General features: G+C 45.5%; 1 protein-coding gene across 1 annotated transcript in view; it reads right to left on the bottom strand.

The window, feature by feature from the left end:
* Positions 1-19438, bottom strand: part of LOC126523480 (complement C2-like) — a 216554-nt gene that overhangs the window by 75437 nt on the left and 121679 nt on the right. Inside the window, exons 12-13 of the mRNA XM_050172090.3 lie at positions 8878-8979; positions 6478-6690 (exon numbers count right to left, since the gene is read on the bottom strand). Of these exons, the coding sequence (XP_050028047.2) occupies positions 6478-6690; positions 8878-8979 (315 nt within the window). The remainder of the gene's footprint in view (positions 1-6477; positions 6691-8877; positions 8980-19438) is intronic.

Below are 19438 nucleotides of genomic sequence, written 5' to 3'. Positions count from 1 at the left end.
CATTCCAATCTAGTTGTTCCTCCAAAGCGTGTGCACTCCTATAAAATGGTGCACATCCTGGTGCTGTGTCACAGTGCTCTGACCTAAGGCATTCCTTTTCACTATACGTCTCGGTTACTTTTTTCCTACTAAACATCTCTGCTATATGTAATTTGTTTAGTGTTTCGTAAAGGTAATGTCCAACTTGTGCTTCTAACAAATGGCTTGAGCTTTGGGTATATTTTGTGTATCTCTGGCGATCCTTGAAGGTAGAAGATTGAAGTGGTAGTTCACTTGAGAGCACATTACAAGTCACTTGAGTAGATGAAGTGTTCAAATGGATTGCAGCAGCATTTCCAGGTAAGGGTTCACGCATATTTACACGGTTACAAGAGATGACACTCTTTGTCGTGTCTGGCTTTCACTTTGCTTGTGCTCGGTTGCTCCCACTGGCTTTGTGCGACCTTTCTTGGCAGGACTAGGAGGAGATAGCCTCTGCTGGCGAAGACTACACCTTCTGCAAGGGTCCACTGCATTATTTGCTTCCACAGGAAATTTTCCTTTATTGGGATTATGGCTAGCATCCCCTCCTGGATCTATTGAACATGGGAAGGTTCGGCCTCTGCGTGGACGCTCGCAAGACACTTGGGGGCTGCCTTTCTCATATCCAGCTGGGCTGAGCACCACTGGTGCTGCAACAGACTCTTCACCACCCACTTGTTCTGGAACACTGCTGCAAGCTTGCTTCCCGGCCAGTCTGCGCTCTTTAAGTTGCATTGCATATGTTTGTTGTTGGGCTGCCAAGCATTGCCTGATAAAGTCATTCTGCCTGGTCAGTTCATCTTAAAGGTCAAGGTTGGACACAATATCTTCAGCTTTCAGAGATTCCTTGTGCAGTTTCTCTATCTTAAATTGCAGCTTCAGTCGCCCAACGAATTCCTTCTTGCTGCCACTTGTCGGTAGTCCTCGTATCTCAAGTGCAGATGTGAGTTCGAAGACGCTTAGCAAATGTAGGGCTTTGCTATCTAGTCTAACTTGCGATTTATCCGATATCAGTTTGAAGTGGTGTCGCAGATTTGCAGCAAGGAGCAAGGGACTGGTGCAGGTGCCAAAAGGAACCCTTGTCACGCGCAGTTCTTCAATACTGGAAGACCCTTTTTCAAACCAGAAGTAACGAAACGCGTCTGGGTAATGTTCTGCCAGCGACACTAGAAGAAACGCTTTTTCGATGTCGGCGGAAATACCAATATTGAAGCTGCGACACTTCAGCAGTAAGTCGAGGATGTTGGGGTTCAAATTCGACCCTGTCGACAAGACGTCGTTGATTGAAGGTGAGTCAGAAGCACGAGAAGAGGCGTCGAATACCACCCGTACGTTAGTCGTAGTTCTGGAGCGTCGCAATACTGCTCGGTGTGTCATATGGTGCGTGATATCTATACTCGTACTGTCCGTTGTGACCTTTTCAGCGAAGTCTATGTTACAGTACCTCCTAATGGCAGGGTCATATTCCCCCGAAACTCTGGTTCTCGATGTAGCGTTCTGTGCAAGGACTCCAGCCTCTTTAACGCAACATACCGGTTATTTTTAAGCTGGGAACAATTGTTGCGCCATGGCAGTTCAACTTGATAGCGACCGTTGTTTTTAATAGTTGATTCCACGAAGTTCTTTACGACTTGTTCGTCATCTTTCGAAATTCTGTCTTCTTTAGTCAGTCCCAGATGTTCTACTTCCCAGAAAGACCTCAGTTGGTGGGAAACATTGGCTTCCGTTAGGCATATGTTAAAGTTCCTCACGGTTTGCGGCTTGTAGAACTTAGGTGGACTTCTGGTACCTCCAGGAAGTATCCATCCTATGATAGTTTCGATGGCGGTTGTAAGTTCTTACTTTTCAACTTTGCAGGTACATTTGTCTCTGTCAGCGCTGACAAGTCATAGCATATTTCAGGAACTTCTATAGCCTCTACTTCAAGTGAGTTTGAGTCGTACTGGCTATGCAGCATGACTCGTATTCTTCGATAATATTTCTTCGGTGCTGAAACGTTTCCAAATCCCGAGATGGTGAGCTGTTCTTCGGCTAACACAGTGGCTTTCAGCTTCCTAGACAACTCTTGTGTGATGAAGCTGCGTTGACTGCCACCATCAATCAACATTCTTACAAAGCATTTGCTTCCAGTGCCCAGAGCATAAACTTGGGCGGTCTGTAGTAGAACTGTGTACTTTAGCGAGTATCTTGATGAGGTGGAAACAGTTGTCTGCGTTTCTGTATTCTGCTTCCATTTTGGCTCACACATAGTGGGGATCACACATCGTGAATCAGACATCGTGGTCACACATCGTGGTTTCGGTAACATATCATGGTCGTCCCTTGCGTTTCGCACAGCTTAGTCTCTTCCAGCTTCGGCATTCCTTAGCTTTGTAAAATTGTCTAGCGCAGCGGAAACAGCATCATAATTTGCGTAGTTTCTCTTTTTTCTCGTCTAATATTAGTTGCGTTGGGAATACATCCACCGAGGGATCTTTGTCACCGCCTAATATAAAACTCTCTGGAGTCAGTTTCACGGTTAACGTTGATGCAGAAGCTTGGAAATGCTCATTAGATTGTCGTTTTGCGTTTGAGGCTTGTTCTCTCTTGTCAGAAGTCATCATTATAGTCTGTCCCCGGCTTCTTACTTCAAGGCTCAAGAAGTCTAGAAGAACAGACATTTCATTTAGCCTGTCACTAGCAACGGCTGTACTTGTGGAAGACAAGATAGGCTGAGTATAACGGAGTACCATTTCTTGCGGAAGATTTTGTATTAAAGCAGTTTTCAGAAGCACTCCATATTCTTTTTCTTCGAAGCCAACGTTGTGCAGGGATCTCACGCGCGTCTGCACTTCTTCATGCAACCTTTGAAGCCCTTCAAAATCTTCGCAAGAACGAACTTTACGTACGTTTAGAAGACGGCGCATGTGGTCGATAACAATCAGTGACTTCTGACCGAATCTTTCTTCTAGAAGTTCTATAGCTGTGCTGTTGCTCTCGTTAGTTGTCGACATACCGCTGATGCAACCTTCCGCTTTACCCCTCAAGTAGCTCCAAAGATATTTCAATTGGTCTGCGTCTATGATATATCGCTTCTGGTGAACAGTAGATTCGAATTGATTCCAAAACTCTGGCCATTTAATGGGGTCACCAAGAAACTTCGACACATCGAGCTTCGGTAGCTTAACGTATGCCCGTGCTTGATGAACGTCATCGTGAGATGCGTGCGTAGTCTTTGTTTTCTGATCGGATAAAATGCGTTCAGCGCGGGATTTCGCGAGGACGACAGATTCTTGATACTGTCCGACGCTTGAGCTCATCCTCGAGGTTATCATCGGTAACAAGCTCTCCTACTTGGTTATCAAGGTCCGTAAGCACAGTTTTTTTATATTTAATAGGTTAAGATGGTCGGACAGCTCACCATATGACGTTGGTTCCGTCTGAATAAGAGTTGTCATGTCGTTGATGATCCTGGTAACCGCCGCTCGAAAGGTAGCACGCTTCTAAGTCTATCCATGTCGTCACGTCGGGAATCGGAGGCTTCGTGATGACGTGGATCGTTCTTCGATTCTCTCGCAGCGTCGTCGCGTTGATCGCGTCGGTCGGTCGTCCTCTTCAGGTAGTTCTCTTCATCGTCACAAGTCTTCAACTGTAGATCTGAAATCCTGGTCACGGCACCATTTCTTGAAAACCGGGAAGCGGAGCCGAAGTAGAGAGCGTCTTGTTTATTCGACGCTTGCAAAAACAACTAAAAAAATGCAGGCGCGCGCGTGGCTCCTCGCTCGTTTCTAACTTCGGCTTCTTCACTTCTTTTTCGGAGCATAATATTTAACAGACCTGTTGCACACTGTGAAGTATAATTCACATTTATGTATACAACATGCAGGAGGCTCGGGCTATCCCCTTGAGCCGTGGCTGCTCACACATGTGCCAGGCCATCCAGGCGCCCACGCTCCGGAAGGGCGCCGCAACCTGGTCCCATGTCTCCACATCAGAAATGTTGCGGAGAAGGGCATTAACGTCTTAAAGGCATGCTTGCTGTGCCTTCAAGGGCACCGCACCCTCCTGTATCAACCTAACGAAGCAGCCACAGTTGTGGCAGCCTGCACAGCACTGCCCAACATGCTCTAAAGGCAGAAGAGCCGGAGGTGCAGCGATGAGGAGGAGGCTGGGGAGAACCAGCCACCGCAGCAAGGGCAAGTGCAACACGGTGTGCCTGTTTCCCAAGGACAGCACACCTACGGCAGGCCTGAGCATTCAAACATGACTCATTTGGGACGGCCCGATGCCACTGACCGCTTTGATGGCACCCTGTTATTCTAGGGGTGAACGGATATCCTCGATCCGGTACGGTCTTCCTCCAACGTCACAATGCTGGGAAACTCATGGTTTCATTGTTTTAGCTCATGGCAATGTAGTAATAACAAACTTGTAGCCTTCAGGAGGGCTGCAACCCTTTTCTGCACGGTCAGATGCGACCGCTGAAAAGCCGCCGCCGGAACAAGACATGATGCGTCTGCAAACAAAACAGGGTAAGGCGTTCTGGCTAGACTCCCGCGCTTCCCAAGAATATACCTGAACCATACGAATGTGCTGCACCTGCCGCACAACCCAAATGCCAATGAAGAACATTTTGTATGACAGCTTCGGTGAAAGAATTTTTGATGGTGGAATAAAAGACAAATCTGGGACAACATGTAGAGCTGACTTGGAGCATTGTCGACATCATGAAAATGGCGACTTTTCTAAATTTCAATGGCTAACACGTCACATCCCCGATGCGTTTCCGTGGTCGCCGCATACACCTTCCGCTGGGGCGCTCATTCACTGACCGAAATGTCACCGATATTTTAAGGCTCATGCGCTTCGTGTCGCGCAACACTGACAGATAAGCAGGGAATCAATTCATAGTGTTCATAACAAGTAATGGGGGGCGGGGGGCATATGGGTCTCGTGACTGTGGGTAATGGTTCGACATGGACGGATATATGGCTAAAGAGCGATAAGTGCTTATAATTATCCGAACAATTCTGATAGATTGATGAGGACCGATATGGATTCATAAGAATCGGATCGATTGCGATAAAGCTGATAACGACCGATTAGGGTTCAAAAGGGTTCGATCGAGCCCGATAAAGTTGATAACAAGCGATAAAGGCCGCCTCTTGTTGGTAAGGTTGATAACGACCGATAAGAGTTGATAAGTGTTTATACTGGTCGAATCTAGCATGATAAGATTGATAATGACACAGGGCTGCTTGGAGATGAGCAAGTGGCACAACCTGTACGCATACTCACACAACTCCAGGGAAGTTACTGCGTAATTTTGTTATACTAAATTTTTACCTTCTGTATTTCTAGACTGCACTATATCTGGGAAAGACCCACATTTCACACTGGGTAAGCCCCATTTTTCGACTCAGGTTAGAAGCATGCGTAATGAAGAAAGTGTACACCTGGGTTTAACTTTGATTTCTTGCGCGAATTGCGGAACACTACGGCCGCGTGCAAAGTTACAAGCTAAGTTCGTGCAGTTTTTTTTTGTTCCATGTTTTATCGCTTGTACCGTGATCCTGCGTGCACTAGAAGCCCTCCAATCGCCTAAATTGAGCAGACAAAAGTGGCCCATTCGCCAAATCCCACAGCTTAATGTTGGCGTGAAATCCCTAAAGAAGTCCTTGTCTTCACAATACCTTGAGTAAACGACTGTGTGACCATGTTGTGTAGTTTGGTACTAGCATCGTATGAATCTTCCTGAGAAGCTCACCACAAAAGCTCTTTTTCTAACACCTACAGCATCCGCATAAAGACGGAGACCATCGATATTACGTCGCAATAAAGTGTTTTACAATTAGTGTCGCGCAAACAAAGACGACACTGCAGCTTTGAAGATGGGACAGTGTGGGCATTATCCTCTGCAGCGTCGTCCACGCTGGCGTAATAGTGGTATGGTACTACTTGTAAAATTTAAAGAAAATACAGCAGTGCATTTGTTACATATATTATTTCGGTGGCGACCTACGTCCGCCTTGCTGCTGCGTGGTTTACCAGTAACTTGAAATTTGACTATTCATTATCGTTTAGCGCATTACGTGTTTCACTGTGACAACTGTTAAACCTGCAGTTCCATAATTTATATAATTGATTTTGCTCTAGATATGTACTACTATAGGAAGGCGGATCGCCGCTACCTTCTACTGAATGCATTCCTGCCGCTGAATGAAAGCCACCAGAAATGGCGTTCTTTATGAATAATTCATATACGGGGATATTGCAGTGCCCTCAAGGCACTTTAGTCACCGCACAACGATCTTGCCTCCTTACTAGCTGCCGAAGTGGCGCCATTGGTGCTCTCCGATAGCAGCTGCCGGGTAAGCCACCACACATAACATTAAGACTACGCGATCGAGCCGTTCAGTTACAGCAGGCATTCCTACACACTTGCTGTAAAGCGAAGACAATTCCGCAAACACTTACCAACGGTGCCATTTGTGAGCTTCTCGGCAAGCCACTTGAGTGCGTCGAAATCACGCAGAATAAACAGGTGTTCGTCGATGGGATCGGAGGCGAGTTTCTCCAATGCATCCTTCTGCAATCTTCCCGTGATTCCGATGCAATATATTTCAACGTTGTAAGCCTTCTTCAAGAGATCAGCTTCCTTAGAAGCGCTGCCACCTATGTTCGCCTTTCCTGTGTGTTGGCAAAACGAAAACGACTGGTATTACTTCATTTGCATCTATCGATACAGAAGAATACCCTTGAACCACGCTTTTCAACGCACATAATGTCTCACTTTGAAATAGCAGCAAAAGAACAATAGACACGATGTCCCCTGTAGCGAAGTAGTTCTCATGTTCACGTGATATGGCTCTAATTCGCGCGCCTCTAAGCTTTTCTGTATACTGCACGCTATAACGGGAAAGCTCTGCACGTGCGTCAAGCTTTCCAGCTGCATTGTTGCGAAGTGATAGCAAATGATGGGGATATTGCTGCATTCTTATTAATCAATGGAAAACGCAAGCTGTGTGGGTGTCACGAGCATCGGCTTTGAAACAGGACAGTATATCTATAGCCGCAGAGCTCTTTATGTTTACTTGTTTTTGATGAATATAATCGACGCTTTGAGCGCGTGTTGGCTGGAACAGTTCAGTGAAGCAGATGAAAGCGCACTGACTTAAAAATCTACGTCGTTATATTGTCCGTCTTGTACTCTTCTTCACAAAAGATGGAATTATTACTCGGGATGCATGCTCCCACGTGCTAACAAAATATGCTGTACAGGTTTTGCTCTTCTTCCACACACTACGCATGGAAAGTCATCATCTGCAGATTTTCTCCAACAAAAATCTTGTCTCAGACATCCGGCTGTGCACTAGTACTGTAGTGAACTGCCCTTTTAATTATTCGAAAAGGTTTCGCGTTTGACTTCCTTCTTTGCTGTTTTGTGTAATCTCATCGCTGGCTTATCGAATGCGCATAATCGGCATGCTGCTTCTGCTTTTCTACCCGTATGGCGTACTTTTTTCGTAACTGTCCAAGCCGTTACCGCAATGTTTACCAGTTATTCCTTATATTCTTTTTCTCTATGGCAAATCGGCAGTATTTCTTTACAGACACTTGCAACTAGGGCACCCATTTGTTTTCGTCCATAAGCCTTAGGCGTTTTTCGGCCAAAATTTAGCTATGGATCTCATGTCCCGAAGGACGTCGAGCCCGTGCCTCCATGTACCGCATTAGTTGTAGCTTTTGCAGGCACATTTAAAGCTAGCCTTCGAAACAGTCCTCGTGCTTTCCAGTTTTAGAAGGAAACATCTGATTTTATATATGACACCGAGTTCGCATATGCAAGGAAGGTGGGGCTTGTTCTATACGATCCACACTACCTCACTGTTGTCCTATGACCATAGCCATCTGTCCTCAAATATTTGCTCGGTTTATGCCGCTTTTCAATTTCAGCACATTTTCCTTTATTTAATGTATTTCAAAATACCGCAAGTAATCATTCATTCCAGACAAGATAGGCTACAGTAGCAAATAAGGAATTAAATGACTGAACAAATATGTTCGTGAAAAACAATCAAGATCTATGCAAACATCTTAAGCAGCTAATATTTTTAAATGTGAAGGAAGCATTGTTCACTTTATCCGGCAAAAGTTCTCAACGCGAAAACAGTGGCAGGAAATGCGTCCTAATCTTGAAGCTTCATCGCAAAGAAACTAAAGTCAAAGCTCTTTGTATTCGCAAACATAGGGTTAAGAAAGTGTTTACGGTTCCGACGAGCCCTTATAGTCGTGAAGGGCTGCACACGTATAGGGGGGTGGAATTTTTTTCTCTTCACAAGTAGTTGTACAGAAACGCCAGATAAAAAGCATTTCTATGCGTTTTTATTTATATTTTAATTCTATTTTCATTCTTAATTTGCTTTCATCAGAAAAGATGGCGAATCGTCATTTCGGTATTTTGCCACTTTCTACATGGTGTCGCTGTCTTGCAGTTACGACAACTCACGTCCTTTCTAATGTAATGTAAGGCTCGTTTTTCACGTCATTCCTTCGTGTAGCTTGAGGCCAGGGAAGAACACGCAAGGTCGGGGCGGTCCGTTGACACAGCCCTTTAACCGTAATTCGTACTCGGTACTCAAATTACGTCATTCGAACACCCGTATCATGTAAATGAGAGTAGCGGAAATTACTTTTTAGCCTTTTAGCAGTAAATTGTTACAGATTTCACTGCACCGGCTAAGGGTGACGTTAGGAAGTACAAGTTCATAGTTGATACACATGGTTCTATGCAGCACAGCAGTGATCTGAATTAGCGTTTGGGTAGCTTTAGCGTCTCATTTATTTATTGCAGCATGCCGACCGAAGCGCACTTACCATCAGTGATGAGAAATGCGGCAATTTTTTTGCCCTGCCTCCGCACTGTATCGACATTTGTCTTCATCTTCGCTAGTGCAGCGTTGATTGAAGTGCCGCCAGCTGCAAAATTATCAGAAATGCATGTCAGAATCACAGTTTCTATCCACTTTTTTCGATCATAAAATTTCAAAAAGATATCTGTTCAATATGTAGATGTTTGCAATGAATTATTTTCAAAGCTTTCTTCTTTCGTTAATATTCACCAACGCAGGGACCAAAATATTGTCACAGAGTTCTGCCACAAATGAAGCTGAAGCAAGTGCGAGGGATTGTCTTACATTTTTTATACCTCTGAAAGCATATTATGTAGCCTGTATGAAGCCTGTCAATAGCCAGTAAGTATATTTGAAAGCTCTCTTCTCCACGTAACATATTGGTGGAGGTTGGGCGCTCTTCAAGACGTAAGGAAGATTTTAGCAGTGACCCCTCCTTAGTTGTATCGGCAGTGCTAGCTCAAGGCGAGAATATTTAAGACACGCCAGCACCCGTGCCCAGCGTCACTCTGGCACAACCGCGTGACCCAGGCAGTATTACCGCCGCTCACAAACACCGGTTTTGAAGAATGGCTTCAAGATTACAAACAGGTGAGTCTAAGCAAACAACGGGACCGCGCCGTCATGCTAGTTTACCTTGTATTTCACTTCGCGGAAACTGCACACATCTGGTTCGATACCCACCAGGAGGAACTCACCAGCTGAGACGTGTGCAAAGAAAAGCTCAGGCATTTGTTCGGCAAGCTCGTTGGCCACAAGCGTGCCGTGCAGAAAGACCTTGCCTGCTGCGTTCATACTTGCACTGACTCCTATGTGACATAAATTCCTGACTTGCTAGCACTTTGCCACAAGTTTCACGAGAAGATGCTGGTAGCACAGAAGGTCGCACACATCCTCACAGAAATCGTTGACGAAGCGTTTACTGTCCTTCTCTTTATGTGCTTTGTGAAAGCGCAGGACATCATTGCTTAATGCCGCCGCTTTAAAGAAGTCAAAAGCCGTCGCCTTACTCACCACTCCCCACGCCATCCTAACACGGCCTATATATGTACGTGCGAGGACCTCTGTCTTGCACGCGTTTGTGTGGGGTGCGACAGTACTGTGCATAACGTCCAGCTGTAGAGTGAAGTTGCATCTCCGCTTCCCAGCCAGGTTCGCACCCCATGCGATTCCCACGAAACGATACGGCAATCCGTGCCGTTCTACGGCAAGAATAGGCCAATGTCTGACTTCAGTCACATAATTGCCCGTTAAAGGGCAGCTCACCCGGCGTATCCGTTCAAGCACGAAGTTTATACGCTCGTCCTCGTTATCGAGACCCCAAAAAATTACGCACTTTCGATGACATGCCTGCTTCTGCTGTGGACGCGTTCGACATATTTCGCGCCATAGTCTTATTACTTGGAACTCGATGCCTTGGCCGATGTTTCAATATAGCCCATGGCCTCCTCGTAGTACCCGCCTGCCGGCGAACTTTAAAGAAGACTCCACTCCGTCATCGCTACCCACGCGATAAAACGATTTTCCCGCGCCGCGTCCACACCTTTCCCGCTTAGCTTTGCTGCGTCGCCTCCCGTCTTCTTCATGCTCCCGTCGCTCCTAGGAAAACTAAGGGGAAAAGCTCTGAGAATTGAGCTTGCCATGATGACTCGACGCACAGTTCATCTGCTTAGAAGGACTGGCCATCACAACCTCTTGAACTGTAAGCTGTTGGGCTAGTTGCTTTGACATTATGTCTGCGTCTTTCCTATCTTGGTCTACTTTTGTCTGCGACAGCTCTGCGATCCCCCTTTTGCTAAACATCGTAACCTCGTCAATGTAGGTGGTATGCGTGTAATAGGAATGGCAAACACAGGCGCAAACATGACTGTCCCTAGAACGTGTGCCGCGCTTATCACTGGAGGGCATAGTTATGTTTTGTTTTAGTTGTCCGGGCAGTGCCCATACAAGATCGTCTGATGCCTTGTGTTTCTGTGGGCACATTCGGCCCTTATTGACAGCTCAGTGGTGGTTGTGGAACTCGCCCTACCGCACAGCGTTGAGCTTCCTGGTCCCACAGCGAGCCGGCTATGTTTCACCAATAACGTTCGCTGATTCCACTGAGCCGTGACCTGCATTGCCTTTCGCCCAATTCAATTGTCGCCGACGGTGATCAGAACGTGTCGTTGAACATTACAATGCTTATATCGCAGGACATCGAAATCTCATAAACGGTCGTTCGCGTATCAGACAATGTCACGTGTCTACCTGTGGTGAATTTCGGCATCTTTCCTCAAGTGCTACCTCAAGAAATGTCTCCTGCAACTCTTGCCCTGAACTAGAACTACCCTATTTCTGCCTTGACTGGTGATACTGCGTGCAATACTGCAACTGGTTCGGCCCTGCAACTGAAGTAGAAAAACATGTCATGACCGCCATTGCTCCTGACGTTTTGAGGAGGTATTCTGTAAGAGTCCACCTAGTGAACATGTCTATTTCATGCAGTTGTTGAAGTTCTGATTCACTGGACTGGGTTGCACATCTGTAGCAGTGAGACACCACAGCTAATCAGCACTTCTTCAGGCGCCAACGAATTGTTCATGTCCACTAGCTGCACTCTTACAGAATACCTCGTCTCGTCTAACACGAGCTCGAACGTCTTTGCTATCTCGCCACAGAACGGGACAGTTTAATGCGACAGCATTAAGGAGCCCGTGTCGGAGGAAATCCGTTGTCGGCGTCGGACGTCACTTCTGCAAAAAGATTTTTGAACCATGAATACCCAGGCCCTCCATGTGAAACAAGCAATGTTCTGAACTAATTGAATTTCTCAAGCTACAATTACAAAAATCGAAAACTGCGGCTTACAGACAATCCACAGACATGATAGCTCACAGAATATAATTTGACCATACGAGAAAGCATTTGTTACGCGAAAACTCGAAGAAACGCTATTTCAAGTGTTTCTGAATTCCCAGACCGGCCGAGGCTTCCGCCATTTGCGCGTGCTGGCCAGCGAGTGTCTCGGGGACCACGGAGCGGAGCGCCATGTTCCTTGCAATACCTCCAGCTCGCGCTCGACTCCGCCGCATTGCGGCCCACGCAAGAGGCCGCGTTTGTACAACAAAGCCATCCTTCGTGCATAGCGTTCACGGGAAACATTTCCTAGTAAACATTATGGTTACATACACTCCCGTTGCCGGGAAGCATGAGAAGCAGTCAGGGATTTTTCAATGTTATCGCGTTCCATTTTTAAAGGCGAAGCTTAAGCGTCTTCCAACTTTTAGATCTCGATTACCGGTCACTGGGTCAATCTTCTGTTTTGAAATGGCGGTTACACACAGGCGACGCCAGACCGATACAGCGAAGTTTCTACCGCGCCTCCCTTACTAAGCGCAAAGTTATACAAAAGGGTGTCGTCAGATGCTTTCCTGAGATGTTATTGAGCCTTCTTGTAGACATTGGCCTTCCATGTTTTATCAAAAAAAGGACGACAGCTGAGGCTTCCGTGTCGACTATCGCCATCTCAAAAAAATAACAAAAAGTAGATGTGTATCCACTTCCGCGGATAGATGGCCCCCTCTATTGTTTGTGTTTTGCCAAACATTTTTGTTCGATAGACAATCGCTCCTGGTACTGACAAAACACAGTTGATTACATGGACCATGAAAAGACTGCTTTTATAACTCCCGATGACCTCTATCATTTTAAATTGATGCTGCTTCGGTAATGTAATGCCCCGGCTGCATTTGAACGTATGATGGACGCTTTCATTCACGGTTTTAAACGGTGAATCTGCCTGTGCTGCCGCGGTGATGTTATTGTCCTTTGATTTACTTTTGCCACACACGGCGAGCATCTTTCGATATTTCTTTGTTTTTCGAAAGGCCATGCTGCAGCTCAATGCATCAACATGGCACTTCGGCCACCGTAGTGACAAGACTGTGCTCGGGCACTTCGTCAATTCTTTCCCTGTCCGTCCCGATTCCGCAAATATTCGCGCCATCAGGACCTTCCCCGGGCACATCGCGGCGCCAACGACATTCGAAACTCTGTGGGCCTCTGCCCATACTTCCATCGCTTCGTGCAGAATTTCGCTGACGTTTCGCGTGGCATCATAGAACGTCTCAAGAAAGACGTGCATATTGCCTGATGTCCTGAAAAAGCTACACCATTCGCTGAGTTAACCATGCGACCCACATGACCCCCAATTCTCACCTACTTTGACATGGTCACTCCAACGGAAGTCGGCACCGATGCCATAGAAGCGCCGACCATAGAATCGGTGCTGTTCGGGCGCAGAGCGAGCAAGTTTGCGACCGTGTTATTGCGTACGCTAGCCGCCTTGTGTGTGAAGCAGAGCGCAATCACTCCATTACGCAACATGAGTGCCTTACCCTTATAATCTCACCCCTACTTGTACAGCCAGGTATTCAGAGAACAGCACGGCCCATCATACTTTACACCTGCTTCAACCACTAATGGATCCCACTGGACGTGTCCGTCGCTGTGGTCTACGACTTCAAGAGTACTGATAAAAAGTTGTGTATAAAACCGGCTGGTTGCCTGAAGACGCTGACTGCTTGTCGCGTGATCCACACACAGAAGTTTCCGACAGCTGTGAGTCTACCTGCGTGCTGTCCATAAGCGTGCTCACCAAGGGGGGGGGGGGGGGGGGGGGGGCAGAGGAAACCACTTGCCCTACTCAATGCCGAAATTGAAGGGCGCAACGACCCTTTGCCCTGCGCCCCCCCGCCCTCCCCACGTCATCTCGTAAATGGCACTTTCCGCTGCACGCTAGGAAATACAGCAAAACTTTAGCTGAAGCAAATTTTGTTTCTTTATAGAGCATCCCCAATAAGTGGTGTTTTCTTTTTACTACGTATACGGTGCTTGGGCAGTGAGGGTTGTCTTTTTTTGTCTCCTCGGGATGTGCCATTCGTGATTCGCTATTCACGCTTGCATTGACTAGAAGCCCTGGCACTGCGCCATTTTCCGCATTAACCAATTTCAGCTTCCGCTGCTTCCGTCATGCCTAGTCTATTGAGATCGCCTAACCTCATTTAAAAGCACGATTACTTTGGTGTACTCAACTTGCGGACGAAGGGAGAGGTCGTGACGAAGTATTATAATCAGCCATGCCCAAATATGGGCGTGCCTGCCGGCATGAAATTGTTGCTTTAACAAATGCTGGAAGAAATTCATCCCTGTCCAGAGGTAATCTAAATAGCGTTGCAATCTAAGTTTGTTATCACCGTCAAAACGTTAATCAAACCTCTTACAGCTGTAGCTGTCACATCTCATTGTGTAATCATACATTATCGTAGGTACGTACGCGAAAATGACCTTGGTAGAACGTGCAGAGCCATTTCATTACCATTGAACTCTGACTTGAATTTTTTTTTTGCAAAGAATGTGTGACTTTTGACTTCTACGATTTCATTTCCAGGCTGTTTCTAGGTTAGTTACACAAGCAATTGTTTCCTAACAGAAGCAAGCGCATCAGATATATTTTGAAAAAAGAAAGTGAAGCCCACTTTTTGGTGACACGTGACACGGTTTTGGTTTTTGGTGTAGATTGCTTGTGTGCTCTGAAAACAGTTACCGAATACTCGCTTTCTCCAATTTTTATGCGTTATACACGACAGTTAGTTGTTTTCCCCCGGTGTCCTTGGTAAACAACGCGGGGCACGTTGTTCTTATTCCTTACAAGTTTGAAGCAATATTGTTAGTGATGAGCGATACACTTTTATTACAAATACGGTTTATTGTGACATGTGCACATACAGAACAATGTATCATGCCAACGAGATGAGGCAAAAGGAAACAGACCAAGCATGTTTTCTGACTAGACCTACAGACCGGTTAGTAAATGTATGTGTCAGCAGTGAGGTCGCCAAAGAAACGTTAAAGAAAGCTCATTTCAAATACATCGCACATAAAAATTCATCGAAAACATTTACCAATTATATGCAAACCTTTGCAATAAATGTAATAAAACATAAACAATTCCATCTTGTGTTATCAATATAATGAAGATAGGCAAATGAAAAGGTGAATTCTTCAAGCGAAATTTCAAGTAAGACTAAACGATGTGCACAACGTTACATGTGGAGTGTAATGAAGTGCACTTAAGCAAACAGAGGTAGAGATTGCAGGTGGTAGGGTACGAGCACACGCAGAAAAAAACATCCAGGAAGAAACACACAAGAATGCTTCAACCTGAGTGAAAAAGTAATCTCACTGTCTTTATAAAATGGTATACTGATCTGCGCAAAGGTGCTATTTTCACTACAGAAGAAAAATATTACGTATTTCTGTTATTTTGTGATCAAGTGATTGGGTGTCATAATTTGTCCTTGGTCTACTCGAAAGTAGTGAGATTGTGTGTAAGTTATAGTGAATATCACGGCTGAGGTACATATTGCTGAATGAAAAAAAAGTCTTGTTTAGTACGATGATAGATAAGGACCAATAGTTTAAACTTGTAACACTCAGTAACACGCAATACGTGAAAAACAGAGAAGACGTTATTATGGCTACCTTGCCTTCTCGTTAATAGTTTCAATGCTTTTTGTTTCATGATTATCATTTTTTTGCGTCGGTCTTATTACACATGCCTCAACCTAAGTGGCAGTATGTGAGGGGCGAATGAACAAGAGGAAAGTATAGCTGCTTTGCTAGAGAATATGGAAGAAGGTGGGCAATGGCGGCTGGTAACACCTATAGGCCGAGCCATTTTCATTTTTATATGATTGATGAGCAGCTCATGTCGTTGCGGAAGTGTACACCCAGAAACAGGCAACTACTATTACTTGCGCCTTCTGAATAATCGAAATAGAGCTTTGGGTTATGCGTTATTGTCTTGTTTTTTGCGTGGTACAGTATGAAAATAGTATTTTAAAATTTAATGTCAATTTATTTATATCAGCCACGCATTTAACTTGTCAAGCCACATATTCACTTGCTGGTCAAGTTTTTTTAGGTCTGAGCCAGAAAGGATGTTAGTATCGTCAGCCTATTGGATAATGTTCGAAGTTGAAGAAACGTTTATGATGTAATTTATATACGTAGTGAATAGTAGAGGTACTAATATGTATCCCTGAGGTACACGTCATAATGTTCCATGTAATGTAATGTAATTGTCCACGGTCAGAGCAAGTGTTTTATTTGTTTATTTATTTATTTATTTATTTATTTATTTATTTATTTATTTATTTATTTCAGTGGTCTCAGGGCCAGAGGCATTACAGAGAGAAGGGGCATACAAAATCGGCAGTAGTTTTCTTAAATTTGTTGACGTCGGTGATGGCAGCCATGAAGGTAGGGAGGTGGTTCCAGTCATTTCTAGTTCGAGGATTAAATGAATTGATACAAATGTTAGTTCGGCATTGCGGTATTCCTACCTTGAATTTGTGGTCAGTGCGTGAAGATATATAAGGTGGAGAGAGGAGTAATTTATCTTTGAGAATAGAGTTGGTGTAATGAATTCTGTGAAAAAGACATAAGCGAAAATATTTACGGCGCAGAGAAAGAACGAGAAGACCACGGGCAGATTTCATTGCAGATACGCTCGCTGTTTGGGAATAATTTGAAACAATAAAACGGGCGGCGCGGTTTTGAACAGACTCTAAAGCGTTAAATTAAGGTTATCTGATTAGGATCCCAAATGGAGCAAGCATATTCTACTTTAGGTCTGATTAACGTCCTATATAGATGTAGCTTAACGGTGCTGTTAGAAGCTATGAAATGGCACCGTAGGAATCCGAGCGTGCGGTTAGCCTGGTTAGATATGTAGTTCACGTGCATTTTCCAGGAAAGATTGTGTGTTAAGTGACTACCCATGTATTTGTAGGATGAGACAGATGAAAACGGAGTGTTATTAAGAAGATAGTGAGGCTGTATTCAGGGGGACGGCTGGAGATACGCAGGTGTTTGCACTTAGTGGTGTTAAGTGTCATGAGCCATTCGCTGCACCATGAAGAAATTGCGTTCAAGTCAGATTACAAACATGCTTCATCAGAGGGATTAGTAATTGAATGATAAAGTAAACAGTCATCTGCGCAAAGATTTATATGGGAGATAACGTTATCAGGAAGATCATTAATGTAAATTAAAAACAGTAGAGGACCTAACACAGAACCTTGAGGTACTCCAGAAGTTATGGAAACAAGAGGCGAGTCATAATCATTAACTGGGACATATTGACTGCGGTTGGAAAGAAAACATTTAATCCAGTCTAATACCTGATCGTTAGTATTAAGAGCGCCGAGTTTAATTAATAATAGATCATGAGAAACAGTGTCAAACGCCTTAGCAAAGTCTAAAAAAACGCAATCCACAATAACGTTAGCATCCATAGCGCGAAATAAGTCATTATTGAAAAATAGAAGCTGTGTCTCACACGAAAAAAATATTCTGAAGCCATGTTGACATGAATTGAAAAAGTTGCTAGATTCAAGGAAGGTAATAAGATGAGAATAAATAATGTGCTCAAGAAGTTTAAAGGAACGCTGGTTAATGAAATTGGCCGATAGTTTAGTATTGAAGTTTTACTACCTGATTTATGCAATGGAACCACCTTCCACACCTTCCAATCAGGACGGATGGTACAACTCTGTAATGACTGTTCAAAGATTGCAAAAAGAATCAATGATGAGCAGGTAGATGTACTTTTCCAGAACTTCGTTGTAATGCCGTCGACGCCTGAACAAGATGAAATCTTCTGTTTTTCAATTAAACATGTCAAACCAACCGCATCAATTAGTATTGTATCCATGGGTAAATAGTCAGATGTACAAGGATGAGGGCAAACATTCGGCAAGGTAGAAGAAAAACACTGGGCAAAAAAATCATTTAACACTTTGCAGCAATCACTACAGAATTGCGTACAGATGCCAGGGGTCATGGCGTAGGTGCCGTCTTAGCCCAGCGTCAGCGTGGCCAGGATCGCGTTATTGCTTATGCGAGCCGCCTCCTCACACCATCGGAGCGCAACTATTCCATTACGGAAAGAGAATGCCTTGCTGTAGTCTGGGCGGTTGCGAAGTTCCGTCCTTGCCTTTACGGTCGCCCTTTTTCCGTAGTCACTGACCATCATGCTCTCTGCTCGCTTTCTTCGCTAAAAGATCCTACAGGCCGGCTTGGTCGATGAGCTTTGAGGCTACAAGAATTTTCATAATCCGCGGTGTACAAGTCTGGCCGCCTCCACCAAGACGCTGATAACTTGTCGCGTTACCCTGTTGACGACTCTGACTCCTCTAATATTGCCAGTGCTTCTTGCGTATTCTCTGAATCACAGCTGCTTCATTTCGCCGACGAGCAACGCCGTGACGCCTACATCAGAGAACTTATCGACCGTTTTGAGCACTCTCCGGCCGATGCTACTCTACGCCTCTTCGTCCTCCGCGACGGTGCTCTGTACCGTCGTAACCTTCGTCCGGACGGCTCCGAGTTCCTCCTTGTAATACCTAAACACCTCCGCTCCACCGTTATAGAAGAGCTCCACGACGCACCAATGGCAGGACATCTCGGCGTATCTCGAACCTATGACCGTGTACGTCGCCGTTTTTTCTGGCCGGGTCTTGCGCGTTCCGTAGGACGTTACGTCGCCGCTTGTGAAGTTTTCCAACGACGCAAGAAGCCTTCCCAGCTCCCCGCTGGTTGCCTGCAGCCGCTCGACATTCCTGCCGAGCCCTTTCATCGTGTCGGCGTAGACCCTCTCGGCCCATTTCCGGAATCTACATCAGGGAACAAGTGGGTTGCAATCGCGGTGGACTACGCGACCCGCTACGCCGTAACCCGTGCTCTTCCCACCAGTTGCGCAACTGATGTTGCGAACTTCCTCCTACATGATATTATTTTGATGCATGGTGCTCCGCGTCAATTGCTAACAGACCGTGGCCTTACGTTTTCGGCCAAAGTCATCGATGACATCATGCGTACCTGCTCAATACGACGTAAATTTACCACCTCCTACCATCCCCAAACGAACGGCCTCACTGAGCGCTTGAACCGCACCCTTACAGACATGCTATCCAAAAACGTTTCCGACGACCACCGTGAATGGGACCTCGCTCTACCTTACATTACCTTTGCATACAACACTTCCCGTCTCGAAACTGCTGGCTTTTTCCCGTTTTACCTCTTGTATGGCCGCGAACAAATGCTACCACTGGACACTGTGCTTCCGTCCGCCGCAGTTTCAACTAGCGATTATGCCCGTGATGCAATCGCCTATATTGACCACGCTCGCCAACTGGCGCGCGCTCGTCTACAAGTGTCTCAACACAAGCAGAAGCAACTCTACGACCTCCGTCACCGTGATGTCCATTTTGTGCCCGGCAGCCTCGTGTGGCTTTGGTCACCTTCGCGTAAAGTTGGCCTATGTGAAAAACTCCTTTCTTGTTACACAGGTCCATATCGCGTGCTCCACAAAGTGACTGATGTCACCTATGAAATCGTTCTAGCCACGGCCACTACGTCCTCCGCTGTGACAACCAGTGACACTGTCCACGTCGCCCGAATCAAGCCCTACAACTCTCCAC

Source organism: Dermacentor andersoni, chromosome 6 (assembly GCF_023375885.2).
Source record: "Dermacentor andersoni chromosome 6, qqDerAnde1_hic_scaffold, whole genome shotgun sequence".
NCBI lineage: Eukaryota > Metazoa > Arthropoda > Arachnida > Ixodida > Ixodidae > Dermacentor > Dermacentor andersoni.
This window is presented reverse-complemented; position numbering and strand designations above follow the sequence as displayed.